This window comes from Bombus vancouverensis, chromosome 3, assembly GCF_051014615.1.
Source record: "Bombus vancouverensis nearcticus chromosome 3, iyBomVanc1_principal, whole genome shotgun sequence".
Classification (NCBI taxonomy): domain Eukaryota; kingdom Metazoa; phylum Arthropoda; class Insecta; order Hymenoptera; family Apidae; genus Bombus; species Bombus vancouverensis.
Genome location: NC_134913.1, coordinates 12214569 through 12242254, shown reverse-complemented (window position 1 = coordinate 12242254; position 27686 = coordinate 12214569). Strand labels below are relative to the sequence as shown.

The following is a 27686-nucleotide window of genomic DNA, read 5'->3' as shown; positions in this document are numbered from 1 at the left end:
TTACAACCTCGATATTAAAATAAAATAAAATTCGGTAACGTAAATTAACTAAAAGAAAGAAGAGAAAAAATCAGAAACTGCGAATGAAATGTTGCGTTAACATAACATCGGCCGTTAACAGATTAATCCTTGAGCGCGTGCACACGAAACCTTCAAGTCGAATGAACTTTCATCGCTACCGAAGGTTCGGCCGAACTTAACGGCCGACCGGGATAAGGTTAAAGGTTATCGTTCGAGGAACGACGAAAGAGGGAACGCGTAGCCATGAGGCTTGTTTTATGGCTCCGCCCTCGGTACTCTTGCTATTCCACCCCCGCGAGTGTGACATGCGCGTTCACAGCACCCCACGACGGTTCTCAACCTCAATTCTCTTCCACTGAAACTGAGACTATCTCGTTGAATAATCCGGGATTACCGAACGAGTGATCTTTTTCCAAATTTTGGGGACAATCGCAAATTGATGGACGACCATCGGTAGAACAGACGGAATTACGATTCGTTAAGTGTTCGTGGATCCGCGTTGTGTTCCATTGATCTTACACCTGCTTCTAAACGCTTCTGTGCCAAGGTAGACGAGGATCGAGAAGTTCCACGTTCTTTTTCATATCGAGCTTTTCAGTTAACGTTGGAATTATCGACGACTAAGGCGTGAAATTTGTACCAATTGGAACGAACACGAGTATCGGAAATGAAACTTGTGTGAAGAAATACGCAGTGCAAAGTGAAGCAGAGACTTTGATTTAGATATCAGGTTGTCACAAAAGATTGTTTCATTTTGTGAGAAAATAATAGGTGCACGACAATTTTTGTTACCTATCGGAACAAAATGGACCGTACGTAATTCGATAAAATAATATAAAACGAAAAATGTTGTGCATCTATTATTTCCTTGCAAAACGAACGAAGCTTCTGGCAGAACCTAATATTTTATAAAGAGTCGTTAGAATTCCTAAGAACGTACCGCGGTAAGTGTATGAAATTGTGATGAACAATTAAATTAAACAAATGAAATAAATTCAATTAAAAACATGGTTATAGAAGTGTCTGAAAAAAGACGTTATATGTGGATTTACTATGTATGATAGGATGAGTTAGATACAAATGTAATTGCTGTAACAAAGAAAAGTACAAGACTAATCGATTAATAAAAATGTATGTTACTTTCTGACGACAAATGACCATAGAGAGACAATGTCGAATAAAATGAATGAAATGGATACCCATGTCATATACCAATATCTAAATCTCAGCACAGAAAGAAACACCTTAACGTAATCTTTTTCAACCGATAAACCAATCTTCTGTAACATTCTATACACATGATCAACTTAGAAGATCATCCACCTCTAGCAAAACATCCAAAAGATCGAAAACCTATGAACCAACAAATGAACAATAAATCTAAACACGTTAGACAAGCATCTTGATCCGATGATATCTCTGTTCCACCGACTGGTAAACCGATCAGTCTGCATAATGTGATTTAAACGTCACCCTAACGAGATCAGGTTCGGCCCCAAGGTTCGGCTCGCTGCAAGGTCGACGCGAGCGAAGGGTGCAAAACGATTAATCCGTGACTTTTCGTCCGAAGCGGGATCGAAACGTACCGTTATATCCTTTGGTGTAGGAAACGGGACGAGGGAGCCAGCTGTCGACAGGGTAGCGGCTGCACGTACAATATCACCGTGGCTTTTGGGGGATCCAAGATGACGGTCCTCTCTTCCGTCGTGTTACGCTTTAGGGAGTCTCTCCTCTGGCGTCAGCTTGCGAGGGAAGAAACGAACTGGCTGACCCTGCGGACCAGCCCATGGAAAAACTGTCCCTTCGCGCGGTTATTGATGTATCAGCGATACGATATCGCAGGAAAGAAAACTAACGCGTTTGTGCAAGATGAAACTCGCGTATTAACGCGTTCATAGTCACGTAAATTTGATATATCTTAGCCCGGGAACCGCGACAGATCGAAATATATCGCAGCGTTCACATTCGATTTCGCAAAACATTATATTGTATTACGTTTTATTGTGTTTTTATTAAACCATTCGTTTTTAGAAATTCTTGAAATCTGCCTAATTTTCATCGTCGTAAGAGACTTGTTGCTAGTGACACGTGCGTCATCGATGACCACCGTGACATTCGACTCGAGTAGAAAGTTCCAGTAGAATTTACGTTTGGTAGCCTTGAGTTTGAATAAGATTTTTGTAAAAAGGTGGCTACTGGTTTACAAGACGAGAACACGATCAACGGTGGTTTCGAATCACACGTTGTGTTAATGTACGAATGCGTGATTATTGGACGAAAGTGGTTTCGACTGCGGAGCCTCGTGTTATCTTCAGGTGAAAGTTGCAATTTTGCAGAACTTATGTTTGGTAGTCTTAAGAATTTGTAGAATTTTCTAGACTCCTATGGAGACTCGATTTTCTTGAACTTTTAAATGCTTGGAAGTGTCTTGAAGGTAAGTCGATCTTCAACTCGGAGAAGGATGAAGATGGATAAGTGTGCGATTGTGTTTCGTTTTTCCAAACGTTTGGTCGAAATTGTGCAATTTGTGTTTAATGATCTTGGGTACTTTGCGAAAGCTTCCAGGGAGTTTTCCAAGTTTCGAATGCTCGGTAGTCTTAGGACTTTAAACTTTAACTCGTAGAATGAACCAAATTCTTGACCGGTCTTTGCATAATCTCGACAGTCGCGAAAGTGAATTCATTTCCTTGGAAGTCGTACAAAAAAGTCCATTAAAGATCCATTAATAAACATGTATGTGCAAATCTATTCGTTTAATTTGCATCCAGATAAAACAATAAAAAAGATACCAGAACTTAATCCTGTCTCGAAACGATCGTATCACGATCGTATCTTCGAAATAAACAGAAAAGACGACGATACGTATTTCCATAACTGTCACTACAGCCGTGTTGGATCACATTCTTTTTATTTTTAACTTACGAACTTACGTCGCTAGTTTTACATAAAATATACTTAATCGATACAACTGCGCATAATATACTCGTGATGCCGAGAAAAAATATATTGCACGTATGCTACATTCTCTGACGTCTTATATTTTACTTTGTATAGTGCGCGAGACATCTTTGTGATTGCAGAACGTAGAATATCGTAACGCATCCTTAAACAGGCTGAAAAATACATTTTCTCTTGTACCAAGCTCTCTCTTTCTGTCTTAACAAGCGACAGGGTGTATCCATTGAAAACAAAAAACATTCTTCCAAACGGAAGAACGAAATATTTCCTCGATATCCGTCCTCCAATTTATATTACAGTGTCTTTCTTAAAACAAACTTAACGCTCACTCATTCTCGTACATCGAACCGAAAATCGTTTCTCCGGACAAAATTGCATACGATGCACACACTCTCGTTTTATGCACGTTTCTTTCGCGACAACACGAAGTCACGTGCCGCGTCTTTCATTTTCTGTAACAAATATATCTCTATACATATTATATATATCTAATATAATAGAACTTCTGCAAACGGCTGCAAAATATTTCATTTTCAGCAAAGGTTCAAAGGTTTTAAAGACACGACTCCTTCCTCTCCTTCGTTCGTAGAAAACTATACTCTTTGTTTCTTCCTCTCGCGTTTTTCTTTTTCTCTCGACGGACACGACGATTCCGTTGCTTTTTGTCGAAGCAACCAATCGGTTCTTCCGTTTTGTTATCCTAGAAAAAGTTCTTCGAATAAATGCAGAAAATACACGTTTCACTGGAAACGAAGGCTCGTTGGAGATCTGCGACACGACAGCCAGCACGCAGACCTCCCTTTAATATCAAAACGATCAGATCCGACTGTTTCGCGAATATCAATGTATAAAGTTCCCTTGGAACCGGAAGTCGACAGAAGTACATATGTACAATTAAGCCATCAAGTTATTTACACGACCACGAATAAATTAATTGGTAGAAACAAGCTGTAGCCTGTTTATCTATTCAGGTCCCATAGTCATTACCGCGTACAATTTTAATTAAAATCAGTGTAGAATTTTTAAACAGAGCAAGCAAATGGTACGTGTATTTTTATTTGCTTACCTTTTTTAAGTACTCGTGTTTTATTTATTTATTTTTATAAGTATTTGTATTGCACATTATATATATAACATTTATATTTGTATGTATATGTGTATCCAAATGATTATACAAATGTCGATTTTGTTGCAAAATTTTCTCTTTTTCTCTCGTTTTTAAAATAACAAAGAGACGATGCAATTAATTGATTGTATATTTAATTGAATATTCGACATGGTCAAACGGCCTTGAGTAACCAGTTGCTCATAAACAGGCTACAGCAGTGAGTATTTATGCAAAAATACAGAGTGTTTCAAATAACCAGAACCTTATATAAAAATCGTTTCTTCGATTCTTACTTCGCAATATTTCCTCTACCTTTGAAGAATCCATGTGATTCGTTCTGCTTATATGAAACAGCCTGTAATCACTTCTAATCAACTTAGAAGTTCGAGAAGAACGACGTTGGGTTTCTCTCGAGTTCACGAAAGAACGACAATTAACGTATAATTAAATAGCAAACAACTGTTGTCCTTGAAACTCATCCCTTAGATTAATTATATACGATATGGTATAAATTACACAATTATAATTTAACGTATAATTCACAATTATACCCAGGCGTTTCTCTTTCTCACGAGACACAGTAGAGGACAATTTCTGGTGCAACGAAGAAGGTACGACAGAGTACAAAAGCGAGGAGGAAAGGGATAGGCAAATACCTGGATATTCTTGGACGCTGCTCTAACAGGATTCTACCGTGGCTTCGTTTCAATTCCCGGACGTAAAACCATCGTTCCTTCGTGTTAATATTTGCGACGCTCGGCGTCGTCAAAGCCGCGTCTCCTGCTGTTTCAAGCCTCGCAGATATCTTCCGTCCAAACATACTCTGTTTACTTCCTGAGGAAATTCTTAGACGCATGTCGTGAAACGAGCAATACAATTTTTAATTAAGAGATCTGTGGACGAACGTTGCCAGTAGATAGAGTCTCTCGATGACGCAACACATGCGTCATTGCAGGAGCGATCATTGGACGATGTTGTTCTTTCCAAATGACAATCTACTTCGATCGTCAATTTTCTGGTCTGTTAAAGGAGAAATTTAGATTTCGATTAATTAGGTAAATCTCAAATGATTTGGGACTTAATGTCGAATCGAATAAACCGTGTGGCTTGAGATTTGTAGAGCTGCACGTGTGTTTGTGACAGATCAGATTAAAATTCAGGTAGCTTGGCTTGATCTTCCATGAGTTAAGCTTGAATTTTCTTCTTTTTGCTGGATCCCATAAGCCCACGGTTAAGTTCTATATATTAAAGTTGGATTGGGATGTGTTGAAGATAAAATTAATTGAACTTGATGGGGTATTAATCGTTGGTCTGATCAAGTCTCAGTTTAATCCGCGTTAATTGGATTTGATTAAGTGCACGTCGATTAAGTACTATTTCTACTTCTCAAGTAGAATCTATCTTTTCCTTGTATGTTCTTAGTATGCAACAAGTCACACAAATTCAGAACTAATGTTTCATTATCCTAGTGAAGACTTCTATCGTATCTTCCTGTTTGTCAAATTGCCCAAGAAAAATAGTTTCTTTAATTATACGATTGATAAGGAAACGTGGACTTTTTTCTTTTTTAGTAAATTAGTTCCCTCAAATGTCTATCACCAGAAATAGAAATTGTTCTAGATTAGATAAAACGGTGAAACTATTAATGTACATATTTCCCAGTCGAAAATTATGCATAAAATTTCTGAAGCCAGTAACAAGAGACATAATTTCACTTATAAATTAGATTAGAACTTACTTTTCCTATTGTAAATAAGTTGAAAATAAATCAGAGAATCTTAAATAACATCCCAGTCCTTTTAATATCTAATAGCACGATTATCAAAACTCTCGCTCCTAATTAATTTACAACTGCCCGTGTCGTCCTAATAATATCCTTAGGAACTTTCGTTTTCAATTCTTCTTCTTTGCCTTCATCTCCAAATATCGTCTGACAAGGCAGACGACAATGCATAAAACAGTGGACAAAAAGGACTTGTTATTCCAGTTCCTTCAGGTTCTTTTAAACCATCGATAGTTAACTTCCCATGGTACTTCCATCGTCAAGGTTCACAAAAATCGTAAAACGAGGTGTATCGATATATACAAAGACGTAACTGAACCTCGACGAAAGGACAAAACTTAATTCGGTAATTGTGAATCACAAATCGAAGAATTTTTATTCAATTTGTGATTCTCGTTAAAAGACACACACTCAAAATTGACGTGTACGATTCGAAAACCCGAATTTACAGACGTAAACGCGTTAAACTGAACTGGTTTTCGGTAAAGGTTTCAGCTTCAACTCTCGTCGTTGCTCGTGGTAGTCTTGGAAACAGGGAACGATGCAGAGGTTGGCTTGACATTCCGGACAATGATACTTCGTTTTCCTTCGAAGTGTCCTCCCGTGGGCGTCTATCGTGTTCCAGCAGTGCTTGCAACCCAGAGCTGGCCCTGGCCGTAACACTGGACAGTGACCGAATCGTAGGTCACCTGTATTCTCTCGAGATTCCCTGCCCGTCGTCTGTAACAAATTTATACTTTTTTATCAATTAATTTCATAATTGCTCTAACATTTTGTCTATAGACGTCTGCCAATGAAAATCATCCCCTTGGAACATGTAAATGAAGAATTTCTATTTGAACTAAAATTCTTCTCACTTAAGCCATAAATCATACATATACGTTGTTCCAAGGAGGTCGAATTTTTCAATAACTCAATACATTAATATGACAATGATAGAATAAAATAAATACAAATAAATAGACGTTACAAATCTTCAACTAAAAGTAACCAAAGTATCTTCTCAGAAAATACTTCGTAGTACAAATAAAATATTTTTCTTGAAAATATTTATACAGGTCCTCTTCGTTTAATAAGCCATGGTTTTACCAAACCGTTTCTCCCTAAACGTCGCAACCTTAGGATAGGTCTCGAACGATCAACATATATCGTTAATATTTCAAGCTTCTCAACTGAGAGGCTCGATACATGTCGTCAATACAATATCGTCAATATTTATTGATAAACTACATTTTCGTCGAGAATCTTGAAATATCAACAATATCATCGATCGTCTGTACACTCTAACGCTTAAATCCCAATGCTATCACCTAACAACTGAACTGCGAATGTTTATGCTTCATAGCTTTATAAGCACAACTAAGGAAATCCAACTTACAGAGAAATTTGTTCCGCTCGCTAAGCAACGTATCAAGTACGTATTCTACTTTGAACAATCTATATAATCTATATAATCTTTTAAATCCTTCGTAAGTACATAAACATCCGCATTCTACTATTAAATATACCATACTTGTGGAGATGAGGAACTCCGCCTAAGTTCCGTGGTTTTCACCCTCAAGCCAGATGATGTGGACCCTGCGGTAGTCTCCGTAGTAGTTGTAGCGATAGTTGGTTCCTCTTTGATTTCCTCTTCCGTTTTAACAACAGGCGCCGGTTCCACAACGATCGATGGACTGGTGGTCCTCCTGGGGAACTCTGGGTTTGAGTGTTGCCTGTGCATCCAGTAATTCCCACTGCTGGATTGTTGCTGACTAGACAAGAGCGGATGAGAGTGTTGCTTCATCAAATAGGATGGCTGAGGCACGGTCAACAGGTTCGTCGAGGTGGTCACCGTCAACAGACTAGGCTGGTTCACCAGAATCGGTTGCGGTGGCGACGAGATTCTCGTTTCCTCCCAGCTCCTCGACGTCTGTGGCAGGTTCAACGTCGGCGCCGTCATATAGATAGAAGACGAGACGATATGAGGTGAAGACGTCTCGCTGTCTGGCGACAAATGATTCGATTCCTTCTTCACCCGGGGCTGACGCAACAGACGACACCTCTTCGGGCCTACCTGCTTACAGACTACTGGAACGGAAAGGGAAACGATGTTAGAAGTTGAGATCAGAGGTGACATGGATGAAAGTGGACATTTAAAACAAAGTTTCTTCAACTTTTTTTTAAAGCGTCCATGATGTTTCATACGAGGAGGAGGGGATAATTTATTAAATGCGGTAATTGTGACGATTTATTTAGTAATTAGTAATTGGCTGAGTACTATAGTTTGTCCGTCATAATTATAATTTTATTATCTAACTTCCTGCTGAGGATGGTCTAATTAAACTAAAATAGATAAGAAAGACTCGATGTTTTGTGTTTCGAATATATTTTATGAACGGTTTGATAAAACGTACCGTAATAGATATATAAAATTTTGCTGCAAATATAGAAGCTAATAAATATTATTTATCGATAAAGTTGTATATAAACGATATACAAGATCATGAGAGGGATGAGAGAATTCAATGACCATGAGTGATTAAATTAATTTTGAACAAACTATAGCACTGAAACTACTGAACACTCACAATCAGGCGATAGTGGTTAAAACGTGCTCTTCGTGTATGCAAACGACAAAATTTCATTAATATGCGGGCACAGATATTTCCTGCTGAAAGAGTTAGATGGTAGTTCGTAAATAAAAAAGTTTATTTTTTATACAGGAAAATCGCTACATAAATAAAGATTCAAAAAAAAAAACGGATATCTTACGTGATCTTACGTGAGTCGTAAGCCTGGCCAGAAACAACGTTTAGTTCATTCTTCCTTCACGAGATTTATTAAAGGCGTTATACAATAACATTGACACATCAAAACTCGACTCTCTGCATATAAAATTCGGTACCGATTTTAAACTAGTTGCTTTTTTTTACACCTCACTTATTTATTCTGTTTTCCTTTTTTTTTTTTTTTTTTACGAAGTATCAATGTTTAAGATAGTGTACATTACGATCAACATTTCTTTAACATTTTATATTCATCTATCGTTTTGTACAGACGTTCGGAACGAAAACAGGAAGCAGCGAAACGCGCTCGATTTTCGCTAAAAATGATTAATCGGTTATCTCGAGTAGTCAATTATTTTCTAATGAAAGAATTTCATTGAGATTTCATGTGATCGATGTAAAAATTTCGGGGGAAAATTTCGACTCCTACGTACACTTTACAATTCAACTATTTTACAATGCAATTACTTTGTGAATTGATATTTTCATTATTAGTCTAATTTATAGAAACGAAGACAGAGGAACAAAAATTTGCAAATCTTTTGCAAATCTTTCGTTATTTAGTTCATGTACGAGTTAAAAACGTGGATCTCCAACTCTATTAAATGCCAAGTACGCAAAAATGAGTGATAATACTCGTTCGTACAAATAAACAAAAAAAGTTATGTTATGTACATTAAAATTCATTTGCGTCTATTTAAATGCTGAACAAGAAGATAGTATTCGTTTTAATTCTAGCGTCGTAATATAATATTTTCTCGCTTCAATGGAACACTTATACATCATTCTCTCTTCCTATTTAAACGTAAAATCAGGAAAATTATTATACAATTAATTTTGTCGAGAAACTTTAGTCCTTGTCTATTTTAAAAAATATCGTAAGTTTTCGTAGTAAAAGGAATGAAAAAATCGAATGTTGACATTATCTAAAATCATTTCTCCAAGAAAATTGAAAAAATTCTCGAACCATCAATGATAATTTGTCACATCGTACACATCTATTTTTCAATACATGCATTACTTTCTTGTATTCCCTTACTCTTTTCTTTTGCTCTTTAGGTTATACGTGTAATTGTACGTTAACAGATCGACGAGTTAGTCAGGAAAACGTTTGTTCCCGCGGATATTGCACTTAATTAGCACTTATAGGCTACAACATCCTAAATCAATCGGAACTATACATGTAAATAATATACATATTGATATTAATTACATACTTAAAAAAAAAAAAAAAAAAAACAGATAATTCACCAATGAAAATTGCGACAAATTTTGATGAAATTGAAAAAAATTAAATTGTACATTTAATCCTTCGTAAATATCGAAGAACAATTCGAATACGTTAGAAAATTACCTGATTTTCGGTTAAAACGAAAGACAGTACAAGAACTTCACAGTATTTGTACTAAAGTGATCCTGCACGCTAATAATCGTGCTACTATACCCTGTAGCCTGCTGCCTCTATGTACAGGGTGTGCTATAAAATGTCTCATTCGATATACAGCAATGTTTTAATGATTACCAGACGCGATGTTCCTCCCAATTGCATGAAAGTCATCCCCACCACTGGGGGCGATAACCCTCCTTAACAGGTCCTGGCGTTTTCTTTGACACGACGACTAAGTGTAGTGTAATTTGATCCGAATTCAACATTTCCACGAAACAATACTAATTTAACAATGGCAATTGTTAATCTCTGATTTTTTGAAAATTGAATTTTTACTAACGTATTTATAAGTTTTCTTTTGATTAAGAAAAGATATACGATATATTTAAAATCTTTTTTATATAGATATTTAATGCGCGAGAAAATATAAGTTGATGCCATTAAATAAATAAATATGTTTCAAGTTGTATCGTGTTTGATCTTATTCCAGTCAGGAAAACCTGACAATTGATAGAAGTTTTATTCATAAAAAATTAAAGATAAAAGTATTTCATCGTTGCGCTAGTATTATGTAACATAAACCAATAGATATGTTTTTTTCTTTTTCTTTTCTTCTTCTGTCACTCGCATTATCGCCCTCTACATTCGACAAAACAACGCATCCGTATCTATACTTAGGATCAAGTCCCGCACATAAACGATAATTGCAGGCCGTGTCACCTGATCTTCTGGCAATTATCGTGACATTACAGTATTGCAAAAACAACGAGAATTATATTTGAATGAAATGTTACATGATATCGCAGATACAGCGGTAAACTACTTTTTCAACTGAATCACCAGGATTCACAGACATTTTCTTCACTTCATAATTGAGTTAACCTTACAATTATGTATTTTATGAAACACCCTGTATAATAGAATTTTTTACGCGGAATAATCCGTCGAAAATTTTGAACAAATTCTTTTAAACAGTGCAACCTTCACAAAAGCTGTTATACTCGTTACAAAAAATATAAACGAGTTTAGATATTCTTTACAGATAATTATGATCCGTCAGAAAATGTATATTCATTTTCAACGATTGCAAATTATTTGTAATACATGTATTGACGACGCATTGCGTTTCACTTCTCGCTCGTAGATAAGTCGTTAATTCCGTAGGATGTATTAGCTACGTATTTTTTATATATTCTTGATCTATGTTTCACTATCGCTACTTTTATTCACTATGTACAAAAATGTCGCGACATGGTACAGGCTAAAGTTGATAGAAAGCGAAATAATTCCGACGTATCTGCGTAAGATTATTCCATCAACTTCAGATTATATCGATATTCGTGTGAAGACCGATCGTGCATCGATAAAAACGTGAAATTAAAAAATCTTCAATAGTTCGCCCATAAATATCTGAAATTACAAACTAGCAAGTATATGCTATCAGCATATGGTCGTTCCTGCGCTATCACATTCGTGTGTAATTCAAATTTCAAAAGATACGATTTAAACTAAAGGAACCTGTTCCAGAATTTGTTTTCTTTTTTCTTTACCCTTCGCCGGAACTTCCGGTGCTCGAAGAGAAAGAGTTGCCGTCGTCCACTCTGAACTCGTTCACTCGCAATTTATTATTCTAATTGATTCCAACGAATATCTGATGAAATTATTTATTTAGCTCTTACACGATCCTGTTTTTCCAAAACGGTGACAAGATTTCCGCTTCTTTCTAGGATTGAACCAGCCAGGAAAGAAATATGTACAATCGTTAAGAATTACAAGTCAACGAGCTCCAGCGACAACATTTTCCATTATAATATACATGTATCCATCATGTAAAAAATCTGTAGTGTATAAACTATGATATACTGACGTTTTCAGTTGTTCGAGATCATTGCGTTAGTCGAAAAGCACTTTTATAGATACGTATGAACTAGGCAAAGAAAATATCTAAAACTGTATCGTTTCTCTTCATTTAACGAGAGAATACGCATTCTCTTTCGGATGAGTATTGGCGATCTAAAATTCTTCCTCCACACGCTTGTTCGGTATTTAATACTTTTCAAGCTCGTCTATACAAGTGACCGTTGGTATCGGCGTGTCATAGCCAGTGGCTCACATCGCGTTGTAGTTAACGCCGTGTAAATTGATTGGCATTGTAGTGCTGGGCAATGCGTAATCCGTATGCCTGCTATCGATGTAACCACTTAACATCGTATGAGGACTATGAGTGGTTAGCATGGTATGCGTGCTGTGGGTATTGTGTGTACTGTGTGGGGTGGTGGGAGGGCCCATGGGCGTAGGACTCTGCGAATTAACCGGCTGCGCCGACGGGGCTGGCGGTGGTGAGGAATTCACTTCTTGCTTGACCCTCGATTTCAAGCTCGGTCGATTGTTTGGGTAACCACGCTTTTTGTATTCTAGCCAAAGTGTTCGATTGTTCACGCCGAACATCCTGGCTGCTTTACAGAACCCTATACCGCCGTATCGAACGGCGTCTAACGCCCTGATAAAATTCTCGTCTGCCTGCGGATTTGTCGACCGTTTCCTTTTAATTGCGGTCTGTGGACTGGCGCAAGGACTCTGGCAGTTACTCGGACACTGTGCCGACGGTGATGGGCCACTTGACGATGCGTGCTGCAATGTCCCGTGCGAGGAGTTCGGATAATTCGTCAGGGCGCAACTGGAACCAGTCGTGCTGGTACCAGAGTACTGATCGCTGATGGTCGAAGAAGCTGTTATTTCGGGCGTGGTAAAAGCTGATGACGCTTGGATCGACAGATTCGTTTGACACGAGGACAGAGCGAAACGTGGATATGTATGCTCCATAATAGTCCATTGCAATCCTGTGGAACAGACCGGTTCATACTTTGGTCAGAGCACAGGAATATTATTTCGTTAATGGCAGTATGTATGTTTTCATATTGGCGCAAAGATAAATAATAATTATAGGTGTATATTATATATATATAATATATTATATGTATATATTATATATAATACTTATGAGACGTGTGTTGCCTTTTCAAATGGAATATTTAGAAATCGAATAGATAAGGATCTTTAATAGGCAAAAAGAAATTAAATATTCGTGTAGTATAATAAAATCGTGATTATTAAAAATGTATTGTTTACATATATATATATAGATATAAATATATCGAAACCTGGTAGCGGTAATGTATTCGTATGATAATAACAAATAAAATAGGCAATTCGGCAATAATTGGCTCAATCGTAGTAATTAGACTATAGAATCGGAAGAAGATATCTAATTGAAATTAAATGTATTGCTTTATGCTACTATGTGTGTAAGAAAATAAAATGAAGATGCTAAGCTGTAAGCAGAAAAGAATGGAAATATATTTGTAAAAATTTGTGTGGAAATAATGGTATACATATGGGAATATTAAGAATAGAATATCGTGGCATGGCACAGATACATTTTAAAGCACATTTGTCATACATATTTTTGATATAGGAAAATGTGTCCAGCTTTTTATTACATGAATTAAAGGACAGAGTAAGGCACACATACACACTCAACAATGTTTAAGGCCCGATTTTACTGTCCTCTAAAAGAACATTATACATTGTGTGCTATGTATCTGTGTACCATGATGAATTTCATGAATGAGACTAGCCTTATAGAAATTTGCACTACTAATTATGATTTTTTTTTCCTCTCAACTTTCGCTCTATTTTCATGTCAAACGTCTGTTGATTTTCCTTGTGCAGTACATTTAAACGCATCTGTGCCAGCATATAATGTGTGTAAGTATCATTTGTTCGCATGCAATTTCGATACCCACCACGTTCGCTATAGATTTTGTTTCGTTACTAAACTACTAAGATATTTGTGCGAGAGACAGATACATCATGCATATTTAAAATTGAATTATTGCCGCTTGTGCATAAATAAAGAACAGAGTTACCAAATATATGTACATATATTTGATAAAAATTGAAACAGTATTTGAAATATAAGCAATCTTTCTTTTGGACAATCTGTAAAATCTAATTATTAATAATGGCCTTAATTTTTAAGATATATATCTTTACATGTAATTAATTAAAATAATCTATATCGTACATTCTACTTATATTGTATATACAAAAACTATTCCTAATATTTTTTTAAATTACCGCTTATGATAAACTTCAAGTATTTTTTTATTGAATATATTTGGAAGTCATAAAGTTCCTTCTTATATTATTTTACAATATATATTATAAATATTTAAATATACAAATCTATATCAAATATCCTAAAATAATCTCAAACTAATTGCACACATTAAGGAAAGTTACTTACCCTGATGTGCGGGTGGTTGTGAAGAAACTGTACTCTGTGCAACGTTTCCTCCTGACTGTTGACTCACATCTTGTAATGAGCCATCACTTTGTGCGGGAGTTGTTGCCGAACTATTCTCCATGTTACTCATCTGAAATGAATGACAGTTTTATGTTTTAATACGTTATATAAAAATTAACTATAATATTAATATATCAATTAATAAACATAATATTTTATATTCTTTTTATATATAAATACTTTAGGAATAATAATATTTAATACATTCAATACCATGACGATCACCGGTAATCGTCACTGAGCTTTCCATTTACGTCTCCGAAGGTCGGAGATTCTTTAAATTATTTTAAAATATGTATAACACATTGTTACTTATACATTCCTAAGATTAATATTAGTTTTTAATAGTACTAAGAAAGCATAATAAACAAGGTGCATTGGTAGACAATGTAACACTGTTTTATTCATGAACAATTTTTAAATGATTACATGGGCATATTGCGATGAACCGCATTAAAACACGGCAAGCAATAATAAGGGTTACTAGTACAATCTCCACAGAATGTGGTTACTTTTTTTGTGCGATTTTTTGCAAATTCTCGACCAAATTTCTTCACATTTTCTTCATAGCATTTTTTGCATTGTCGTCTAGTTTGTCGTGCGCTTCCATCTTTGCTTTGTATTTCGTGGCGCTTATAAGAAGTGGGGTCATAAGTGACGTGAACGGAAAGTCTATATAAATATGCATTGCAATGAATATGTTAAACAAATATACTTACGATCGATATTTGATCTTCATCAATACTTCCTTGAGATTCAGTACTAGTATTAACAGGTCTTCTTAGATTTTCGCTACCTTCTTGTGAAACTATCAACGGTTCTGGTTTTACAATATTAGTGGCAACTAAAGTGATTTCATTCATTTCTTCTGGTTTCTCACCAGATCCAGATGTTGATCCTGTCGATGATTTTCTTAATCTCTTTCTGCGAAAGGATGGTGATAATGGAGAAGGGCTAGGTGAACAAGATTCCCCACGATCTCCTCCTCCAGGTTCACTACTACCACTTGGCCACTTGGTTAAAGAAGCAGTGTGCATTTCTGCAAGTCCTTTTATTTTTAAACTCTCTGCAGTCTATAAAAAAAAAATGCAAGGAAAATTATACCAAATTACATTATTACTACTGTAATAAATATAAATGATACCAAAATAAATTCTAAAGTGTTTCAAAATACCTTTATGATAGATGGTAACTGATCCTGTGATATGTTTACTTCACCATAGTACATAAAGTCAACCATGATTTTTAAGTCAGAGAATTTTACATCCTTTAATATGACGATTGGATGTTGACACGGATTTACAGTAAACAATGACTGAAAATATGTGCTGCATGCAGACAAAACAACTTTGTGTGCCTGAAGGTGTCTGCCTTCAGCAGCTAATGTCACATCCACCAAAGTCTCATTGTTCAACAAATTTGAAAACACCGAAATGAAATTTGGTTGATGATTGTTCCACCGTAAACAGAACTGTTGCATCGACATCACAGCAAATAGTCGAATAACTTCCGAACACTGTAACTATATCTGTAAAATCATTGTTCTCTTATTTACCCATAATGAAATATATAAATGTGAAATAATACCCATATCATATATCATTAACAAAATTCATTTCACGAGATTTCCAAAAATAAACGGCAAACAATGTTGAATAAATTTCTATCATCCTCCACAAAGATAAAAACAAAGAAAACAAGAAGCTTGCGATAAATAAAATTATTGATGAAAGTTCATGTCAGTAATTATAAACATCAAACCGTCGTCAAAATGTATAATTTCCTTTACGTGGAACACAAAATTATTAAATAACTCGTGATGAAAATACAATTTATCTGCTATCGTAATTTAACTGAAACGAGCTACTCGATGACGACAAAAACTCGAATCGAATTTATCAACTTATGTCGCGGGGAAGCGAGTTGTCATTTCTAAAAAAAAACGTAGAAACTACTCGTGCAACTGTTGAAATTTATCGCAAATGATTTTTTAAGAAGATAAAACAAAAGAAAGACAGCTCAACAATACGGTTACAATCGCTTAACACACAACAAATAGATATAGATTCGTGAGGATCGCGATAAAAGGCAGACAGAGCGAAATTGCTCACTTTCAGTCCGAACAAGGATTCCTCGACGATAATATCGTGGTTAACAGGGTATCCGCTGGTGAACACGATGCACTCCGATATCGAGATTGTTTTCGGTGTTTATTAGGAAAAACAGTGTTCACTCGACGCTGCCATATATTCAACGAAATTTTCCACAACAGACTGAGCGGTGACGCTTGTGTAATTCACAAATGACGTCATAGGCGAAAAATTAAGATACCACGTATGGCGGGCGGTAAACTCCACAAAAATCACACCGACAGATATGTTGATATCGTGAGTAAATTTCTCATACAATCGACAAATACTGAGATCTTATCAACGTGCGTCCTTAGAAAATCTAACTTGATCAATATAGCAGCCGACTCAGAGTGACATCTATCGACGATCTGTCAAAAACTACGTTTCTTGCATCTTTTGAAATATTTTTTCTTCTTTTTCTCCCTTTTTTAAGAATTGTACATTTTTGAATGATGATAAGACAGTATGTACGATTATGAAGATACAAGTTTTTATGGGCGTTTGAACTTTTATTTCGAAGCGATTCGAAGTTTTTTAATCTTGGAAAAATTCGAGTAGCTTCGAACATAATTCGATGAAATTCTTGAATTTTTAAGTTTTGAGTGCGTGAATCTAGGAAATCATAGATTATTTATAAGTAACGTGTTTTAAATAATAAGTATAATATAAGGGACTACACGTATAAGATATAGAAAATAAGATATAAGAAATTATATGTAGACTGCGGATTTTTATGCATTTATACGAAATTTGAAATTACAAAAATGTACAAAATGCATGTAATATTCAAAAACATAAAAAACATTAAAAGTGAAGTACTTGTTATAATATTTAACAGATCAAATATATTTTTACGTAGATTACATTTCCGTACTTATGTTAATAAAAATATAACTTGCATAAAAATCCACAGTTCCATGACGAAGTCTCAAGACTACAAGATTGAATTTTTTTAGAAAAATTCGAAATATTAAATTATGTTCGAAGTAATTCGTATTTTTCGTCACATATAAGTCAATATTCGAAACAATTCGACATGTCTCAAAAAGCGAATAAAATTATTTTTGGGGTTATAGATAGCGTGCAATTGAAACAATCCGTAGTTTATTGAAATTATAAGTATTTTACTCCATTACTATATAAACATGTTCGATAATATACAATGAAAAAACCTTCGGTTTTTTCTACATAATGTGACGAAAATGCTGCTATAGTTAATATAAATTAAATAAATAAAAAAAAGGTTGTTTAATCCACATCAGAGAATAATAGACATGATACTTTGCTAACTAATAGTCACCAACATTTTGTACGTATATCTATAAGTGTATACAGAACAATTCAGAATTTACAGATCTCCATTGCAGCAACAGTGAAGCGTATTATATTAATTGTTACCGTTTAACACATATATTCTCTCTCTCTCTCTCTCTCTCTCTCGCCATTTTACAGAGAAATTCATGCACTTCTTTTGCAAATCGTATTCGTTGTATTCTAGATTGAAACAAAGAGAGAAAACGACAGAACAACCGAGATTTAAATATGTATATCGTCGGTTTGCCAGAAGGTTGATATACTTAAAAAATTGTTACTTCTATAATGAAAAAATTAGTTCTATAGAAAAAATTTATTTATTAAGATGAAAATATACTATTTAATAAGAATAACATACTTTAAAATAATATTTTAATCCTTTTTTTAGTAGTAAATAATATACACAAATAATATATACCCAGAACGTAAAACCTTTCTTATAATTTATTATCTATAGGTGCTAAACGTAAATGGCAGAATGCAGGGAGGGAAAAAGTTGCATAATTGTATAAACATACAGAAGCACAAACTGCTAAAATTACAGAATTGTGTACTATACAATTGGGTACTAACAATGAAATGAGCTCAAGGTTGCAAAAGATAGAATGTGAACTTGAGATAATGCAACATTACACAAACTCAGAATATTTCAAATGCGATATAGAGAATCAGTAGCCAAAACAAGAGAACTTAGTTGGCAAAACGTCCAGGGTGATGAAACTAGAAGAAATAGTTACACGCGAGCATAATCAATTAGTCGAAGTTAGCCCAAAATTGAATTTAGGAAATACCAAAACTACAGATTTGGAGATTAAGCTAATAAATGAACAAGATTCCAAACACTGCCGTTAATTATAAAACGATTTCATTGTTAAATAGTTAAGTAATTAATAATTTCCAATTTGAAACCTATATTAAATAGATTTCCTGAAAAATATATTATTGTCAATTGCAATTTTTAATGGGAAACTTTTTATATAAAACATATTGCTTGAAAAATATAATATTTTCAATTGTATTACTCTCCTAGCAAACCAACTGAATATAATTATAACATATGTGTGTGTGTGTGTGTGTGTACATACGCATACTGAGGTATATTGCATCATCGATAAATATGAAAATTGATAGAAAGAAAGGTGCGTGTAGGTTCAAGATCCATGTTTTCGCTAATCATTCAAGGAGCTGAAAATTAGAATTTCATTCGAATCGTCAGATAAACGATTCGCGTTACAAGAACAAGAATTTCCAGTTTTTAAGCCCTCCTAACTCGCGAATGGACCCTTGATTTGGGGTTATACTTATTGGTACCTAATAATCTCATTTCATATAATCAGATTTTATATAACAATTTGATATCTTAAATTTTGAATTGAATATCTATAAATTTGTTTGTATTCCTCGATCGCTTTCTGGCCCTATAATCTTGGGATTATAATACATTTGTTTTTGCATCAGTTGATTCACAAAAAGGAAAATTTCATTATGCGATGTTAATATGATATGCATCGCTTGATCATTTTTAATTAATTAGTCAGATAGTTTTAATTAAATTAGTCGGATATACAACACCAAACAAGGAACATACAAATCATTGTGCGTTGATTGTGATGCGCTTCATCAAATCAGACACGCTTTTAAGAATTTTATTGAAACGTTGATTACGTAATATAGCCGTAAGATAGCCGTCATACAGATATAAAATTACGAAAAAAATTATAATATTACTTTTATAGTATCATTATGGAAAAGCCAACCACAATAAAAAAATATTATATTATTCCGAAATATATGATTCGATATTTAGAAAAAATTTCCCTTGCAACGAAGTATAATACTGTAAAAATACTGTGCAAAAAATTGAACACTCACGAAGAGAATTATATCCGTAGAGAATTGAAATGCAGGAAAAGTGTGCAAAATATCAAGTACCAGAGAAATTTTTTGTCGTATTAAATAAGAAAAAGATTTATGCATCTGCCTTATTGTTAATAAAATTTAATAATCGAAATGTTTCGTTTGAGAATTAATTTTTAACCCTTGTTTATATCTAAAGGTTACTGGGGATAGGCAAATGAAAGAATTTTAAATCGCGACGACGCTTTTTCATCTGAAAAATTATCTTGAGGATAAAAATGATCACAGATGCATAAATGTCTTTCGCTCATTCGAAATGTTTCAGTTCGCTAGGCTTTCGCTGCTAGGCCGTGGTTTAGTGACCAAGCTCTGTAAGGCTCTTATCTCGTTTTCAGTAAGGTTTGGAGGTCCGAACAGAAACTCCCTACGAGAATTTGGATTTGATAGAAGGTCCTGCATATTCTCGTTAGTTAGCACCAAGTAATGCAGAGAGGTTTGTGTTAAATTTACTTTCCTAGCTAACGTCCCGGTAATATGAACATCGTCGATCCAGAAATATGGCTCTTTCTGTGCCTCACGATACAAAAGAAATACGCTATCGGGAGAGTAGAGTATAGCCCATCCGGCACAATACGCAGGATAGTGTCTGCCAGGATATTCTCGAGGGGAGACTCTCCATTTGGAACGCCAGGATCTCTTCACGGTACCCGTCGGTAGAAGATCGCACAGGATCAATCGTCTGGCTCCCCATGGCGATAAATCACGCGTCAAGAAATCCAGCATGGCAGGTATATGAACAAAAACATCATCGTCTAATTTTAATATATATTTGGCACCTGAAACGGTAAAGAAAAGGAACATCTTTCAGAAAATTCACATTTATAAAGAATATATTTCCGTAATAAATTCATATTTATCACAGAAATTTACAATTATAGATTTGCCCATTGTTCCATCATATTTGATAATATTAAGAAATCTTTCTTAAGAATACCTGATAATAAACATACGTTTATCATCGGCTATGAAAGAATTAACGAAATATCATCTGGCAATAAAAGAAAAGAATTCCGCTATATTTAATGGATTAAAGAATTATTCAAAATATCACACAAAAACTTACTTGGACAATGATACGTAGCCCACTTCAATGCCATCACATGCTTGTAAGTCATGTTTCTGTAGGCATCGAGAAAGTTGCCTTGTATCAAATCTTTGAATTTTCTATTCTCCTCTTCCAGCATCGTCTGATATTCATCAGACGAGCCGACGAAGAAGAGGAGCGCCACCTCCGGAGATTGCTGGCCCCATGTCTCCCTGACCACGTTTCTCTTAACAAAGTTTTCGGGAGCCGAATGAACCAGCATCAGCAGCAACGGGTGCGTCCGGTTGCACGGGTCATTGTTGATCGTGAACCGGAAGTCCTTTATGTCGATCAAGGTGGATTTGTCACCGAACGAAAGTTCGTGCAGTAAATACGGCTGCGGGGAGAGCGTCACGTTTCCGGGAAGGATTAGCAGATATCCCGGTGCCGACGCGCCGCTGCTGTACGGCGTCGGTGAACCGGAGCTGTCGATGCGAAGCCAGAAGGAGAAGCATCCAGTCAGTGCCAAGGCGACCACGAAAATCAGAGTGTAAGGCGACGTACCGGAGGCATGGAGTCGCCGCTTATCCAGCATACTAACGAGTCCCTTACATCATACACGTCTAAGTCCGGCTGAAGAAGATAAACACTTGCGTTAGATTTTATTCGTCATTTTGATAAGAGTGTTTCGTAAATAGGTGAACAAACTTTGGTATCGTATTTTCTACGCATTTCAAGAAAATGAAAGAAAAGTCTATAAAGGTCAGGGAACTCTTGCTTCTTAAGATGTGAGCACTTGTTCTGGAAATTTTCAATGAAGCGTTTTTTTATCAGGTTCTATACATTTTATTTTCATAGTACAACATTTTTCTAATCATACATAGAATTAATCAATCGATATGTGAATGTTATAGTAAATGTAAGTACTTCTCGAAGCCGCTGTAGTTGCCACGTGTAGAATTATGAACACTAACTATATATTTCCGAAACATCTTGTACATAATATTAGTTGTTACATATAGTTTTATATTATATATAAATATGATTGTATGCTCTATAATATTTCTTTCATAGATAATAACGGGAAAGTTCGTGAACTCCTGAAGTGAACGGTTCAAGCTGTAGATATATAAGTTGAGGAGTATATACAACAGTGATTTCGTTTGTGAAGAACATGTGCGTCACAACTCACTGCTATAATCTTCAATATTGTATCTCACCTTGTTCATATACTTTTAATAGTCGATCATTTCTTGAATATTACAATACAAGTAGCGATAATACAAAATAATAAGATTGTTTAATTTTCCAGAGGTTGACAAATTAAAGATCAATACCTAAATATCAATTCAACAAGAATCAACGTTGAAACGCGTAGACTTTTGAGTTGGTATGCTTCCAGCTGGATGAAAGACAGCCAATTATCGATATTTTAGGTGTACCTTGAACTAACGTCGAACTTAGATCGCTAATAACATTCACTGATAAATGGCAAAAGCGCTTGCGGCCAGTTGAACATTTGAAGGAGGCGAAATTATAATAAAACTAAATGAAAGTGCATACCAGATGAATTATAAGTGAACGATTTAAATGTACGTGTATATTCTACAATCTCCTACGGACGACTGACACGGTGCTCACGTCGATAAATTATCTTTGATTTTTCACAGAATTTTTCACAGGAAATATTATAACTAGCTATATATAAAATATAGTTTGTATATTTTTGTACATAAGTTGGTGATTCTGTATGATACCATATCAGTGATAACTGATACTTGAGATTAATATAGATAAAAATGTGACAATTATTTGATATGTGTAACTTGTGTAACGTGTTATGTTTTGCTCGTTGTATCTGTAGACAATTTAATTTGTATACAGTTTAAGGACAGAGATATCTCATACGTGATTATATAACTATAATTTCATTTAAAAACTTTTGGCACATCTTGTATTTGTTCTGTTAATAATGCACAGGAAGGTATAGGCGAGTTAGGTATTATCCCTTTGAATAATTTCCATCCTCCCATGACCGTGAACAGTTTAAAAGTCTATGTTTCAAATATAGCTTCTCCGAGGTTATAGCATTTGTTTAAAAACGTATAGATTAATTTCAGTTTCGAAAGGCCCTGGTGGCCGATAGACATGAAACTTGAGGGGGCTTGATGAAAGGGGAGCAGGAGAGTGTGAGCCGCAAATATAAAATTTTAGTTTCTGGTATTTATTTATTGATATATTTCCAAGATATTGATACAGAACTTGCAGTACTGTACATTAAATCCTGTCTATACTGATGTTACTAATGCAAGCGTCATTACTGAAATAACGTCACCATCGCCGTCGACTGTCGAGCAGCCAATGATGCAATAGCGATATCGGCTTTGGTATCTATGGGGTGTTCCACTTACAACCCGGCCACTTCTTTTTAAGCTACGTTATATTTACATCTTAATTTCGCTGGCCAAAAAATATTGGGTTACACTGTACTTAGTGTAATTTTGGATACCGTACCGGATACTGTCCGGATGGAGATAGAAAAGTACGAGTAATATCGGTTAGGACTAAGCTATATATTTTTCTTGTCGAGAGGCTACTTTGCCAATTTCGGTGATCTCAAAATATGTTGAGAAATTTTATATTTTGAACAACTTTTTCCTATACAGGTAACCAATGGTTGGCCTTAGTTTTCGAGTTATACGCAAAATATTTCGCCATTCCGCTTTAGTTTTCAAGCTGGCTTAGGTTAATACTAATGTTAATCCAGCATTTGATAGCTTAAACACTTTAAGGAATAATTAAATAAAATATAAAACATCCTTTGTGCGGCTGAAGTTACAATGATCTATTTTACTTGAAACACCCTATAGATACTGAGGCGGATATTGCTGCTGTATCATCGCCTACTTAAGAGTTCACGGCGATGACTACTACAGCAACGACGGCTGTATTAATATCGTCTGTATAGACAGAATTCAATGTATACATTTCTAAATGTCTAAAAAATGTTTAATATTTTATATTTGGGGTCCACCACCGCCATCAAATTTCGAGTCGATAGGTTACCGGGGCCTTTCGGAACTTCAACCCAGTAACGTTCCCATTTGGTTTATTTATATCCCTTTATCATTCAATAATTACTTCAAAGTAATATGTAATGCAAAGATTATTACATATTATTTAATCATTGAACTATATAAAATTTGATGAAAAGATAATAACGATATTTTTCTTATAGATAAAAAGTATTCTTCCCTTCGGAAGCCATTTTTTCCAGTTCAAAATTTTCAAAACTCTTCTGTCGACATTCTTGTTCGATTTCTAAACATAACGTTCTTTAATGAATTGTTTTCTGTAATGTAGGAATAATAGCTGGTGACACCGGCTATTTATCAAAAAATTACAGCGCTTATCGCATGGATATATCGGCCATTCGGTCGACGTGGCAGTGTTCAACGATCCTCAAAGCCTAAAACATCTTGTTCAGGTTCTACATTATTTTTTCATATAAAATCAGTGTATTTTCGATGCACTCAGTGCGACTCAAAATAATTTTTTTATCTCTTTTATATGGAAATATAAAAATAAGGCTGGTAGCCTTTCGTTACTTCATAGACATCCTAGATCACTAGATCTTGGAAAGTATATAGGACACTCCGCTGCATAGGAAAGAACATAGCAATTGCGTCACGACTTATTTAATCGATACATAAATATTCGTGTAAGTACCAAAAAACTTGTTACATATAAATTCCATTCTTTGGCTACTAATGTTCGTATTTAACGAGATCAATACACATAATAATAAGTCAAGTGTGAAAAACATAATTTTGTGCATGTGAAAGAGTAATATATATATTTATTTATTTTTTAAAGTAATGTACACACGCACAGTAATGTATACACACGTATATATTACTTTGTATGTGTGCGCGCGCGCGTATGTGTGTGATGTATGTACTACATATTTCATTGTTTCGAGGAATTTTAATGCAAATGATTACTGTTAAGGGTAACTTATAACGGGTGATAACCTTTCACCCGAGATTAGCTTTCATTACATGATTACCAACTTCAAAATAAATAATTCCGCACTTATGATATCATAACAAATGCAGAGAATTATTATATTGACTTTATTATTTTAATTTTTTATTTTAACATAAATTTTTTATTTTAAATACAGAACATTTTTATGTTGAGTAAATAAAATTCATATTACCAACGTTTTGATTAACTTTTTATAAGTTGTTAATTATCTGTAACTTGTAGAGATTGAAAGAAAAATTACTACAAATATTTTTGTGAACAAATTTAAACACCATATTACTGTAAACCGTGCTAAATTACGCAGCGTTTAGAAAGTGCTGTGAAAAAATCAACATTCCAGAACCTTCACTTTTGATATTCCGAAAACGTTTGAAACTTATTGTATTGCAAAATAATATTATAGTATAAACACGTTTTGTTTTCTAAAGATCCTCATCTCTGTTTCCTCGAAACAAAGGAAACATTACAAAGCTGGTTGCTTTACATGCTTCATTAATAAGTCACAGAGAAACTTGTTACTTGTTACACACCTCGGGCCTCGACAATTAGATAGATAATTTATGAAACAATGTACATACATAATTTCCCTTATCAATTTCGCAAGTTTAAATATTTTTATAAATAATAATGTTCGAAATTTTTATTTCTAGACAAATATCTTTTTAATATATATCGTTTTTAATATAATATATATGATATAATTATTAAATATTTCTATTATAATTGTCAAATTTATACAATATTAATATACGCATTATATTCTAAATATAAATTTCTAAGTAAATCGTTTAATATATTATCTTTTTCAGGAAGCTAACTTTCTTGTCATGAGAATATGCAGGATATTTCTACCTCTTTTCGCAAAATGCTAGTATCATATTCTACAATTAAAAATAAGAGAAAAATGTTATATAAACATAGATTCAAATATGCTTTATTAAAAAATTATAACAAAGATTCAAAATAACAGACTAGTTTTCGTTCAATGGAGTATATGAACAAATTGGTGATTTATGTAGTTCCATTTTAATGACATCTATTCTTATCTATCTATTCTTCTATTCTTATAGTGTATCGATAATGAAAACCGTAACTGTTTTTGTCATAATTTTTTAAGAAAGCATTTTTAAGCCTATGTGTATATAATATTTTTCTCTTATTTTTACTCTTAGAATATGCTGGTGTCATTTTACGGGAAAAAATAGGGACACCCTATATATAAAACAAGGATATACTGTAATATATAATTTATTATGTTACTATAATATTATTTAATCAATTTCTAATATACATATATTGTTTTCTTTTAGAGTGATAATTCATCTTCTCATAAGAATGTACATGAAACAAAAAGAAGCTTTTGCTAATCGTGCAACATACGCATCATCCTCAAACACTACTATCGCCTAAACGCTTCTATCGAGAAACGAAAACAAAAGCATCATGCCACAGTACCGAAAAATAGCAAATGTGTAACCCGACCCGACCCAACGGAAAAAAAGCAGAAAAATTATACTTACAACTTACGTGCGATAAAGAGCAATGAAGACTTCGCAGCATCTGTCGCCCAGTTAGAAATCTTGTCTTACACATTCGGCACAGTTGACATTAATGCCTCGACGTCGCTGAAGCGTAGTATAATGTAATCACAGGGAGTTTGAGGTTATGCTAGATGAACGTTAACGACAACGTCGTATTTAACGGCTGGCATATCACTATTGGGCCAAGAAAACGTAAACGCGCGTTCTCGAAAGGAAAAGCTACGTGAACGTCAACAGAATGTGGATATCTCGGATTGTTCAACAGCTCTGTTCCTTTTTTTCCTGACACCCTTCATTTTTCCCTTCCTCTTTATTTGTTTAATCGTATGCCTCTCTATACGACCGAGACAGATCGAACCATGTGTAGAAAAATTAGCTAGGATATGAAACCCACAGTGAGATGCCGTGGCCAAAGAGCGAAGTCCATTTGAGCCATGAGTCGATGGTGAACACGGTGTTCCCACCCTACGACTCTGCGCCGTCTATTGGGCGCACCCTCTTCAGTCGGCCTTGCGCATCGCGTCAAATGCGGGAGATTCAAGTGACAAACCTTATCGATTCTCTCATTTCTTTGATATAATTTTTATTAGAGATCATGATTTTGAACTAGTATTAATACACTTGATCTGTCAATATTCGACTACATAGTATTAAAAAGACACGTGTACTTGTACATTATATGTGTCCTTATCCTAAGCCGTGCATAATTGTATAATTAAGATTATTATTGTTTGACTAATGTTCGACTAATTTTTTGTTCGACTAATGTTTTACTAAACGCATGCTTGCAGTAAATGTGTTATAGCCTCTATGTATACTTTTGAATTTCAAATTTTACTATTATATTCACGATAGTTATGTCTCACTATAGTGCTAATGAAATTTCAAAAAGTTTCGTACAATGCATATAATGTATTTATAAAAATTGTCTGTGGTAAGTATCCGAATATTTTTGTGACCTGTTGTATTTAAATACACGTATATTATTTCACGTGTATTTAGTTAAGATAAATAATACAAATAATGCATGAGATTTCATAAAATTTTTTAATCGATCAATTATTTTTGTATCTTTACAGATTTATGAATAAATTGGATAACATGAAAGAGTATACCGTGTCATTTGTTTTAGACTTAGAATCTTTTTAAGTAGTATTGTTAAAAGAATGAATTATGATATAATATTTCATTTAACTTTTACATATCAAAGTTCTCTTATTAATTTTGTGCAAATTGTAATGACTAAGAGTACCAGACTTTCAATGATCAACTTCTAAATATTCAAAATGGCATTTCTCTTATTATTTTATTTAA

The 27686-nt window shown here is 34.5% G+C and overlaps 2 protein-coding genes and 2 long non-coding RNA genes across 7 annotated transcripts; 2 read left to right on the top strand and 2 right to left on the bottom strand.

Annotated features, from left to right (window-relative positions):
• Positions 1-2880: 2880 nt before the first annotated feature.
• BtbVII (BTB-protein-VII) lies at positions 2881-16871 on the bottom strand. 3 transcript variants are annotated; one of them, XM_076617368.1, is made up of 7 exons: positions 16506-16871; positions 15569-15922; positions 15114-15467; positions 14335-14464; positions 12185-12865; positions 7384-7940; positions 2881-6590 (listed from the first exon to the last, which is right to left on the bottom strand). In XM_076617368.1, the coding sequence occupies exons 2-7, from the start codon at positions 15878-15880 to the stop codon at positions 6333-6335; spliced, it is 2292 nt and encodes a 763-aa protein (XP_076473483.1). In that variant the 5' UTR covers positions 15881-15922; positions 16506-16871; the 3' UTR covers positions 2881-6332. The 3 variants fall into 3 exon arrangements, with proteins under 3 accessions (XP_076473483.1, XP_033184315.2, XP_076473482.1); XM_033328424.2 differs by lacking the exon at positions 12185-12865 and having other exon boundaries at positions 16506-16862; XM_076617367.1 differs by lacking the exons at positions 12185-12865; positions 16506-16871 and adding an exon at positions 16156-16281.
• Positions 16872-17613: 742 nt separating this feature from the next.
• LOC117154323 (beta-1,3-galactosyltransferase 5) lies at positions 17614-21376 on the bottom strand. Its single transcript, XM_076617369.1, has 2 exons — positions 20821-21376; positions 17614-20533 (listed from the first exon to the last, which is right to left on the bottom strand). Exons 1-2 carry the CDS (start codon positions 21374-21376, stop codon positions 20019-20021), a joined length of 1071 nt encoding a protein of 356 aa, XP_076473484.1. The 3' UTR covers positions 17614-20018.
• On the top strand, positions 20530-23004 carry LOC117154325 (uncharacterized). 2 transcript variants are annotated; one of them, XR_004463753.2, is made up of 3 exons: positions 20530-20863; positions 20939-21957; positions 22094-23004. It is a non-coding gene; the product is annotated as an uncharacterized LOC117154325 (long non-coding RNA). The 2 variants fall into 2 exon arrangements; XR_013058057.1 differs by having other exon boundaries at positions 20939-23004.
• Positions 23005-24066: 1062 nt separating this feature from the next.
• LOC117154324 (uncharacterized) lies at positions 24067-27045 on the top strand. The gene is made up of 3 exons (XR_013058056.1): positions 24067-24502; positions 25641-26067; positions 26142-27045. It is a non-coding gene; the product is annotated as an uncharacterized LOC117154324 (long non-coding RNA).
• The last annotated feature ends 641 nt before the right edge of the window (positions 27046-27686 follow it).